Source organism: Mya arenaria, chromosome 4 (genome assembly GCF_026914265.1).
Source record: "Mya arenaria isolate MELC-2E11 chromosome 4, ASM2691426v1".
Classification (NCBI taxonomy): Eukaryota; Metazoa; Mollusca; class Bivalvia; order Myida; family Myidae; genus Mya; species Mya arenaria.
In genome coordinates, this window is record NC_069125.1 from 51,891,611 (window position 1) to 51,903,221 (window position 11,611).

Genomic DNA, 11,611 nt, shown 5'->3' on the forward strand with positions numbered 1-11,611 from the left:
ATGTATCTTAAAGTTAACATTTGTCGGGCATTTCAGTTTGATCTATGGCACTCTTGCCTATTCTTATTTCCACTTAGTTCAATTATGAAACTGATATGAAAATGGTTCATACTGAAAAATCCTTTAAGCAATTCAATACTAATGATTTGAAGTACGTGGTAGATCAATTACACATGGCAAATAAAAAAAAACTCATTTCAGAGCCAAACTTAATAAGTGATCTTTGACTTTTATTCTTAGAAATGTTACAAATAATAAAACCACAAAATACAAAGCAGATGTTTCACAAACAAAAAATTATATCAATAAATTGATCAGTTAATGCATACATGTTTCAAATCAAATCTTGAAATCCATTCACATGAGCATATTTCCTTATCCATTTTTGTCAAACCTGAATCAAATGTGTAATCTCATATGTTATCATATAACTTGCTCGAAAAAATGATTTTAAAACAAAATTGTAATTTCATTGTTCTAGTTAGAAGTATACAAGTTTTTATCCCTAAATCTAATGCTTGATATATACAAACGCTTTCATTGACACATGAGTTATTATTGAACAAGTGGTGGCCATAGATTTGTCAAATATGTGCATATTTTGAACACTTTAGAAATTCTCCTTGACTGTGTTATAGGAATATTGCCATGCAATATTCGAAAGTTCTTGATTCTCTCCATTTGCCTTTCAACATGTATTCGTAAACTTGCAATATCTTTTGTAAGGAGAACCTCACGTTTAGAGAATTGTTTTCCTTTCTGTTTAAATGGTGGAATAATGAGATGAATGCCTCTTGGAGTAGTAAGGTCTGTAATAGTGAAACCCTTATCAACCATTATGGCGTCTCCTTCTTCAAGCAAGTCCAAGAGTCCACATTTTTCTGTGAGTTTCTTGTCACTGGTACAGCCCACCCAACAGTCAGAAACAAAAGTTACAACACCATTTGGGCTTATACCCACCAAAATCTTATGAGTCATGTGAGACTTGTAATCACTGTACATTAAACTTTTCAAAGAAAGAGAACTGGATGTTTCACTGTAAATTTCAGTGCAGTCGATAATAATTCTAGTGTTAGAATATTTCTCTTTAAATTGTTCAGGCATGTTATTTTTCACTACCTCACGAGATGGCCATTGAACAAGAAAGGATAATTGTACATGTAAATAGTTGATCCATCTTTCAACAATGTCACTACATTGTGAAGTGGATATGCAAAACCTAGTACCTAGATCTTCAAATAACAGACCTAGACGTAGGCGCATCAGCACCATGAAAAATTCATCCAGAACACTTAGAGTTCTTGGCCGTCCTCCATCTGAATCTTTATAGTTAAGTTTCCGCCTTGATGTCCGCACTTCAGCTTCATCCTTGATTTCATCAAACAAAGCTTCAAACACAACTCGATTAGGGATTCCGGTGTAAAAACTGACCAAATCGTCATTGTATTTTACGTCATCATATGTGAGCATAGGTAGCTGACATTGTACACCAAAGTCTCTAGTAGAATGTTCTGTTTGTGAACTGAAGTCTGCTGTTTTTCCCAGGAAACTTTCTTCAGTTTGTACTTCCATCACTGCACAGTTGTTCTCAGTCTGTGTGTCACAACATCTGAAACATATACAAATTGATCATGTACCCATTTACCACATCTTACATGTACAGTCTGGTAACCCTAACCAAATGTTTGTTTTTTTGGCCTTAAACATTTACAAACACTTAAATTTTCCTATTTTTGTTAAAGAATGAAGAAAAATGATCAGAAGTAATTAACTTATCAGATCGATTTCATAGCACAAGAAGCAATATATATATATATTGAACAATACCTAAAGGACTGATTCTGTGGCTGTAGTACTGGTCCCATGCAGTAATCATGCAGGTGGACAGAGGTATCAATGGCATGCCCGGAAGGGGATACAAATGACAGTTGTGGCTGTATACTATCATCATTTGACAGTTCTAGGTCTAAATCGTCATTGACCGTATCACCATCATCATCATCACCTACGTCTTCATCAAGGAGCTGAAATTGCAAATGAAACTGTATAAGATAAATGTTTTAGTACAAAATCTGCCAGGCTATATGGTACACATTTTTCCAGGCTGTATTTGAAAACAATTCTTTAATCATTTCTTAAATTACAAAATTTACAAATAAGTGCTGTGACATTGTTTTTAAGCACCGTTGATATAACATAATTCATTTTGAGGTGCATGTAAGGAAGAACTTAAACTAATATAAGAAATAAAAAATACCGTTGGCTGGAAGGTTTTGGTAGCACCAGTCTCAGTTGGAAACATAGATGGAAGTGTATGCTGGAATGAAGGTCCTCTGAAGCCAACAAAATGCTCACTACACAATCGTCTGTGTTCATTCCACTGGAACGATCTCATGACCGTTTTACATCGCTGCACCCACACACGTTTTAAACGTTTGTTCTGAGGAAAACGGTGCAATGACACTTTTCTCCCATCAATAACCTTTCCTCTGTAAATTCCTTTACAAATACAACAGTACTTAGGGGTTTTCCTGCCCGTTTTCTTTATTAGTTTTGAATCTTTACTTTCCATTTTCACTTGTTGCTGTTTACTTCCTGGTTTGTGTAGTCCCCGGAAGTAAATTTCCGCTTTTTGCGCATGCCCACTTGAAGAGTATTCAGGGAAAGATAATCGAGTTATCGGAAAGGACAATAGATGGGGAACCATTAATTTTAATTGCTTTATGCATGAAAGTGATCGATATGTGAATAGTTGTTCTATTAGCGTTTTTCCCAAAATAGTCAACTATGTTTGTAATTCCGGGGTTAAAGAAATCACCCTATCAGCAGTATTATATCACGTAAACTATACTACATGTATTAAATGCCATTAAAGTGTAAACAACTTCAGACGTTAACCGATTGACTAGAGGTATAGTACGGTGCAATATGCGGGATCCCAAAGTTGTTATTGAATAGTCGTGACGTAATAGTTCCGTTCATTTCAATCTCAGTAAAAATGTTCATACAGAGCAATATTATCTCTGGCAACACAGTTAATCAGTAGACACACGGAAAAAGAACGCATTGGTAGCATTAATAATTTATTTATGTCACATTCCAATACATGTACATGAGAAATAAAATACATAAACTGTCTTACAGCAAAGTTATATACAACAAATGTGTGTTTTTAAAGCGAAATAGCATTGAACATGATACGATTTATCTGTGTTATACATATACATGGGACATGCCAGTAAATAAGAATAAAACGTACCACGGCAGTTCTTATTCCTCTAAAATGTATTTATACCGGTAATTAACGCGAAAGAAAAAAAACATCACATTAATTACTAGTGATATACGCTCCCAATTATTATTACATATCCGTATTAAGAGGACAATATTGTATGTCTTAAAATTGTCAAAATCACTCCAATCTATTCACGATAATTTTAGTAAATTAAATTTTGTTGTTCAGCTTACATTATTACCACAGAATATCACATAATTTATTTTTATTCTATTATTTATTTCCTCAATTTCACCGGCCTTTTGTTAACATGATACAGAATACAGGTAAACTTATTTAAACTATGTTATTGTTAGCCGATATGGTAAATATGCATAGTTGTGCGACTGAGTCATATTGAACGTGCTTGGTTGAATAAAACTAGGCCAATATTATACTTTAACCTTAGGGCTTTAAAATGGCGCAATATTTGAATGGTTGTGTGATATTGAAACTTAAAAAGGCGAAATGTGATTATGCGTATTTATCTTGTAAGTGTGCAATTATGTGTCCGTCCATACATTTAATGAAATGTAATATACCTTGCTTACCTACTGCTTAATTTGAATTTTATTCAAACGTTCGTTTGGTTGTTATTGGGTGGTTTAATTGTATTTCAGTCATTATATACTAAGGTCATTGTATAACTCTAATGCAGTAAATAAGTATATTCATCCAGTTCAAAAATACATTAGTGCTCTATAATTTGAAACTATTTGTTCTGTTCCGCATAAGGAAAGGCTCATTTAAAACCCAAGTTTCTTTCATTGTCAGTGAATATTTTATTGGTCAGTACTATTCAGATAATAAAATTAATGTGCACTGGTAAATGTTTGTCGCCTGAGTAAAAGACAGTTTATTGACTAAGGGTTCAATAGTTAATAAATAGACTATAACTAATATGAGGTTTACATACTTTATTTACATACTTTTAATGCAGTATACACAATTGAATAACGTTTTGGCAATATTGATATTTTTCATACATTTAAAAGTTGGATATCATACAACTTATTTACAAAAGGTAGAACACGCACTTTTTACAATGTATGCCATTTTGCAGTTCTTTCATAATTGTACAGTACAATCAACGGAGTTATAATAATGACATATGTTTATATTTTAAATGCTAACGACACAACATAGTCGGGAATTACTCAATGTCACTAGCATTTATCCAGCTATTAAACTTTTTAGGGTAATACTTCCACTTCACAAAGTATTGTTTATTACGTCATTTGCCTCGGCGTTTTAACACGTTTTCCACTTTCCATGTCTGATCAGCATCCACGTGTACTTTCTGCAACTCACTTTCATAAAATGTTCCTTTAATGTCATCGCCCTGCAGATCTTGTAGTCTGTAGATTGGTAGTATGCCTCTGTGGTACCTTGTATATACGCGAAATATCTCTCCTGAATACGTCTGATCGTAAGCTCGAGTAAACACGGTTTTCAGATGACTGATGCGTACGTAGGTGCCGATTTTAAATTTAAAAGGCTTCAGATTCGGCATTAGTTTCTTTCTTTTAGGGTTTTGTGCAAAGTATGTAGCTAGTCTCACTTCTTCCTGGTTATTTTCCTTGACGTCGGCAGGTTGCATATCAATGGTTCTATGATAGGTATGGTTGTAACTATCGGCGATGTTTTGCAATACGGATAGATAATTGTAATTGTCTTTGTGATTAAAGTAGCGATAGAGTTTCTGTTTGATAGTTAAAATTGCTCGCTCCGATGTTGAGGCATTGGTTTCGTTTTGTGTTGGAAAGTAATGCACGTCGAACTTGCGCATGAGGTCCTGAACACGTTTTGCTTTAAACTCTTGTCCTGAAAATGTATACAGCGAAGTTTTAGAATAGACATTTTTTATGGATAATATTTACACAATGTTAAAATGTTCACAAATGTGAACCTTCATATATACATAGGTCGTCTGTTAATAAAGTACCTTTATCCGTGATCAATTTTGCTGGATCTCGACCAGAGTTTTGAAATATGTCCGCAAACGCATCTGCCACTTCCTCGCCCGTTTTTCGTCGCAAAGGTCGAAGCCATACGTACTTGGAAAACGTATCTATGACTAGCAGAATATACTTGTGATCGTCGTTCCATTTTTCAAACTTGACCATATCGATGAGGTCAGCCATCCATAAATCGTCTTTCCCCGCGCTTATAACATGATTTCTTTGAAAGCGCCGTCGCACGGGTTTGTGAAGACTGTACGATTCTTGGTCATGCAAAAATTGCCGTATTCTGTGCATGCCTAGTTTGTATTTACCCTCTCTTTGTACCGCTTTGTATAATTTCTGGGGACCGGCAAAACTAGCTGCGTGTGATGGATCGTAATAAATAGTCTTTAAATATTCCTTCCAAGGAGCCATGTCTGCACTGGTCGAGTTCATGTATATAAATGAGGTTAAATACTTTTAGACTTCATATCTATTAGTCCTCGGAATCACTACTTTCATCGTCACTCTCTTCTCCGCTGTCATCCGAAAGTTCGAATAGGTCTTGAAACTCATGCTGATATTTCCGAAGGACTCTTTTTACTGTAGAAGGTAAACTAACGCCTTTTTGTCGTAGTTTATCAATCTGCTCAACTATTATCCGATGCGATGCATTTGTCACCAACGGCAGCCAGTACCTTTCCAAGAGGCCCTGATAATTTGCAAAGAAAAGCCTTTCTTTATACGGTTGTGTACGCTCTGAGGCCATTTTATACGAATCTTCTTCATTATATCCATCATCGATATACTGGTCGTATGACTTGTTGAATTTATCTTTAGTTTCTTTGTGGGCGATTTCCCAAAGATGGAGAAAACCATCATTTTCTTCTAAATCATCTTCCATTGCATCGTCACTTTTTTCTTCCGTCCTGCGTCGTTTCACCGGCGGTTCGCCTATGGTTTCCCTTGTTTCCGGGCACCAACCACGTTTCACGTGCCTTTGAACATCGTGTGCAGAATCAAATAATAGTCCACAATCATCACAAGCTTGCCCCTTTTCAGCCATTGCTTCTTCTTTATCGTCGATGTGAACAGTTTGAACTCCGACCGTAGAATGATGTAATTTAGACATATCATTCTCTTTAATAATAGCATCAAGACGTTCTGAAACGCGATTGGTCAATTGCGGCAGTTTATTATATTCCCGAATAAAATGGCTACATTTCAATTTCAAATCATATTTTAATCTGTCATCTTCCGCAGTAAATGGTTTTAAGTCCACGAGCAAATACCCGTAGGGCTATTTTGTTGCTTTTGCGAACGCATTCATGAATTTATCCGTGTGTCCCGGGTACATTTGACGAGCCAGTGTCGTCAAGGATTGGCGGTCTACTGGATTATTGAAAAGTACCAGATAATGACAGTTGCGTCTCTGTGTAGGATCTTTGTTGCCAAATATGTTCTGATTGATAGACACAACCGACAACGATCTATGGTGGGAACCCTCCGTAAATAAATCAGTGATACGTTTATCTTTCCCAGCTTCATAAAACAAGTCGTCCAAAATGAGTAAATTATTAACTCTGGGATCAAAGAAGTCGTCATCTGCCAAGTCGTTTGGAATACCTTGCACAAATTCTACTTTCGGTAACACGGTATTTTTGATAATCGAATACAGCGGCTGCCATCTCTTGAAAAGCCATACTATTCTGTGCACACTAGGCTGGATCCTAGTGTTATGATGTTGCAGCAAATTTGTTACAAATGTAGTTTTTCCACATGCTGAAATAAAAATAAAAAATGTGTCAGTTCAGCTTTTCAATACTTTGGTATTGATAGTATATATCATTATTAAAGATATATTTAAACAAATACCTGTAGGTCCCGAAATCATCATAGTAAATGGATGCTGAAACGTCATATTTGGTGAAATCATATTTTCCTCTAGCGGTGGTGGTGGTGGTGGTGTCGTTCCCTGTGGTGGTGGTGGTGGTGGTGGTGTCGCTCCCTGTGGTGGTGGTGGTGGTGTCGCTCCCTGTGGTGGTGGTATACTAGGTATTGTCCAGTTTGGACAGGGTCGGGGTTGCTTTCAATATCAAGGGCAATGGCAAGAAATATCAGCATACATAACCGCGCGTTTTATAAAGTATGAAGATGCGGTTTCTGATGCGTCTTTTTAACTACACCCTATTAAGTGGTCATTATAATATAATGTGTTGAATAGTCATTCATACATGCATTTACAACTCGATAATGATTTCTGAAAAGACAATAGTTCTCCCTCGATGACCCCTTTGTTAGTGCTATGTGTCATTTTCTTAAATTACAAATAAGTTAATTTTGATGCAGAACTCAGTGAAATCAGTCATGTGCAACGCCTGACATTAACAAGGATCAGAACTGTGACAAATTCACCAATGACGTGTCCAAAGCTAGATATAAACAATGACCAAAATATTTAAAATGTATTCTAAAATATCCACAAATCAGTCTTTCACCGAAGTCCGCTGAGAAGCACATGCTATAAGCTTTTTTCTGGAAGTGTGAAATATCTACGCTGAATATTGTGGACGACATGCATGTCCACATACATCCAGTCATGCTTTCTTTCAGCTGGAGCTATCACTTTCTTGAGGGCTGAAACCCATTCAAAACTCTAGAATGTTTAGATTAGGCGGCTTTAAGCACAATTTATTTTATCTTAGCTAGTGATGGAAACGAACGCATTATAAAAAATATTCTTGAAAGCATTTGATTCTGAATAAATGACAATAGAATCCGTGTTTCAAATGTATTAAGCTAAAACCTTGTCTGGCATGTCCAATTTCGATACAGATTACCAGGTTTTAAGACTCTTTTGCGTTTTACCATATTTGGGTATGATACCATGCGGTACAACTGAAACGGTGAACGGTGCAGTTAAAGACGCAGAAGGAGAAATTAACCGTGCATTTGTAATGCACACATAATTAAACTAACAAGAGGTGCATAACTAGTAATCACTTATGGCTAGTGGCGCGTACAAATCACAAAACTAACCGCAATTACCCCGTACGTGCTAACAAAATATAACTTGTCATTGAATTGTTCTCCGAATGTCACATGCAGCCTTTCAAAAAAACAAACTGTGTTGTTTTCTTTTGCATTTTGTTTCGTTAAACTGACAATGTTTTAAAAAAATGTTTTCTGGTGGTCTTATGCAATCTATTAAATATTAAGGTTTTTAGACAAGAAATGGACGACGAAAATGTTGGTCCAGTCATTTAAAGTCACAGAAAAGGCACCTGGATAATTTCGTTTGTAACGATAATCCAGATTACTACTGCGGTGTTAAAACAGCAAAATTACAATTTGTAAGTCAACGTATCACATAGTGAAAACAAACGAGATGTAAATACAAATAACCCTAAAATTCCAGATGATCTGAGCCACAGATCCTGCTCCTCGAAAAAAGTGGCCATTATGAATCACGAAAGATCACCAATGCTCCTTTCTATTACAATTGTTATTAATTTTTAACTTTTTAAGTGACACGTTTTATACTAAAACATTGAAAAAATAAAGAAAGAAAAAAAGCAAAAGGGATATTTACTTTGTGAATCTATTTTCTCATTTTCATTAAGTGCTCAAAGTGACAATACTGCTTTGATGCTTCAATGACTCATATTGTGGTAGTTGTCTGAATAGTCTCAAATCTACAGCAGCGTCATAAGGAGATTTTTGTAACCAAAATGTTAAGCAACACTTTTAAGTTTTGTTTTTGTCGAGTTTCTTTTCGAAAAGTATCTAAAATGCATAAGCGTATGCATTTGAATGATTTATGCAAACCATTAGTAAATGGGCATTTGTCATTTAAAAATGCAAAATAGCAAAAAATCCTAAATTGGGGGTAAGCAATAATAATTTTCTGTGAGAAAATGGCTATAAAATCCGGGGTTAGCATCAAATTATATTAATTTGGAAAATATAGACAGTTTTATTTCACCTTCTTAAACCCACTAGTCTTTCATGTTTAAGAATCTACGCATTTCTCCCACTGGCACCAGACCGTCATCAAAATAAGAGAAATGGGTTGTTTCTTTGCAATAAGGAAATACCAAGTAAATGCATTCTTTAATAAGATTTACCTTTTACGTTTTTTCTTTACTCGGGATTGTTGGGATAAGAGTGAGATTTGTGCACGTAATCTGGTTAAAAACCCCAGTAAATGTTCATTTTACTGACCGTTCCAAAACGGTACCCTACAAACCTATTTTTGTTATGTGTTTATATATGTATTGTGCTGTTTGTGGAGCTTTGTGCTGTTGTCCCATGTTTCTTGATTGTGATTTTTTGTTTTTGTGTTCTATGTCTTTGGCGTTTACCCTGTGCCACTAAACGGGGTTTATGTTTAAACTTTTGGCTACTGAGATTGTTTCTGTAGTTTTTCACATAAGTAATGAATTTTGGAATACCGACCTGGAGAGTTTTCAATAGAATTTCATCTTATAAAACATCATACTAAACTTATACTGCGCCAAGCCTTTTCATGTGTTTTCAATGCATAAATGTAAACCTTTCGCCATTCAACAAGATTCGTTGACGGTTTAGTATCCCGAAAAAAGAATACGCCACACCAATATAGGTGCCCTGTCGCTCTTTTTTTATATTTTACGTTTTACCGCTTATTTCGGTATACTAGGGAATGATAATTGGAAAATACATATAGTTAAATGACACTTCAATTGCGATTTGCATTGAATCAATCAGAACACATTGTGACCGATGATATATCACCGAACAGAATCAATGTATAAAACGATAATAAGCATAAAACAGCAAATAAATAACAGGTTGAGAAAATGCTGCCAATTTGTGCTTCGGATCGCCATGTTGATCATTCAATCATTGATAAGACCAATATTGACAGGTCTAAGACGAGTAATCATCGTCTATATACAGATTGTATTAAGTCATAGCATATATCTCCAGAATTTATATCATTATAGGTTTTTACGACAAATGTTGAAGACAAACAAACATCAGAACGACCTTACACATATTAAATAATATATAACCGCTCCTGCAACAGACGCCGCCAATACATTGAGTGTGCATTGCCTTTTTGTCACACACATCAAGAAATATGTCACATTGTATTGACAGATAAGCTATGCGGTATGTCCATACCTTTTTTAAATGTCTGATTAAATTTAAATAACAATAGTCATATGAAAAACTACAGAAATAAATTCAGTAGTCAAAAGTTTAATCATAAACCCCGTTCAATGGCATATAATCAACGTCAATGAAATAGAACATAAAAACAGACAATAACCTACCAGAAACATTGGACAACAACAAGTTACAAATATAAAACTAGGATTGTTAGTTGCTGCCTTGAAACTGTCAGTAAAATTTAAAAATGTAAACTGGTGGGGGAGGGGGGTAAAGTAGTTTGTGTGACTAAGCTCACTCTTATCGGAACAATCCCGAATAAAGTAAAAACTTGGTAAGTATTATCAATGTATGCATAAACTTGAAGAAACTTAAGAATAAAACAAATACTAATATAACAAATAGGTAAACACCAGGTACTTTTATGATTAGGGATATCTACAGACGGAAGAATACTATACAGAGTAACTATAATGCGAAAGAAAATCAAAGATATGATGCAGTTATTGTTTGAAACTATAAAGATTGCACATGGAATGCCTTAGAAAATACAACGTTTAAAACTGTGTGTTCAAAGAGTTTCATAATGAAAAGCATCATTGTACTAACTATGTGAATAAACTAATAATACAAGACGTAATTCATCCATTGCAATGATTATTAAACTTATGAAAATTGTCTTAAATGGCCATAACCTCGATCTTCTATCGAACGAGAAATACGGACGTTTAGACACACATACTCAGGTCATTTGTTATATGTGCCAAAGCCTATGACATCAGCTAAGTCTAACGTCTGATGTTAGTGCAGTCTTTGGATTAAATTAGACAAGTAAGAACAGGTGAGTTGCAACTGTGCTTGTTTCTAGTAGATCTACTAACGCAAACAACTAACAACTTACAACTGACATTTAATCGGAAACAAACATAGTGTTAACAATGACAATGAAATATCTGCTTATTTATCAAAGGTTGAGGAAACTGAGATACCTTCTTGCCTATTTTTTAAATTGAATTAAACCTTCACAAGTATTGGTTTGAAAGGTTAAATATTTAGGTACGAGCTAAACATACGTATGCTCTCTCTAAAAGAATTATACTAAACTATCTAGCATTTAAGTTTTTGAGATTTATTTTGAAACATTATCTTTTAATTTTCTACTGCGATAGGAAAACTATACATCCTACGCCAGTGATTGTGAACGTTAACAATGTTGCACTCATCATTGCTGTCAATG

General features: G+C 35.0%; 1 protein-coding gene across 1 annotated transcript; it reads right to left on the reverse strand.

Annotated features, from left to right (window-relative positions):
* Positions 1-223: 223 nt before the first annotated feature.
* On the reverse strand, positions 224-3,530 carry LOC128232996 (uncharacterized). The gene is made up of 4 exons (XM_052946840.1): positions 3,469-3,530; positions 2,258-2,645; positions 1,828-2,024; positions 224-1,609 (listed from the first exon to the last, which is right to left on the reverse strand). The coding sequence occupies exons 2-4, from the start codon at positions 2,570-2,572 to the stop codon at positions 556-558; spliced, it is 1,566 nt and encodes a 521-aa protein (XP_052802800.1). The 5' UTR covers positions 2,573-2,645; positions 3,469-3,530; the 3' UTR covers positions 224-555.
* Between the last annotated feature and the right edge of the window lie 8,081 nt (positions 3,531-11,611).

Coding starts and splice junctions, on each gene's coding strand:
- LOC128232996 (XM_052946840.1), bottom strand. CDS start 2,572: ATGGAAAGTAAAGATTCAAAACTAATAAAGAAAACGGGCAGGAAAACC. Junction 2,025..2,257: donor CCAAAACCTTCCAGCCAACG/GTATTTTTTATT, acceptor TTGCAATTTCAG/CTCCTTGATGAAGACGTAGG. Junction 1,610..1,827: donor CCACAGAATCAGTCCTTTAG/GTATTGTTCAAT, acceptor TATATGTTTCAG/ATGTTGTGACACACAGACTG.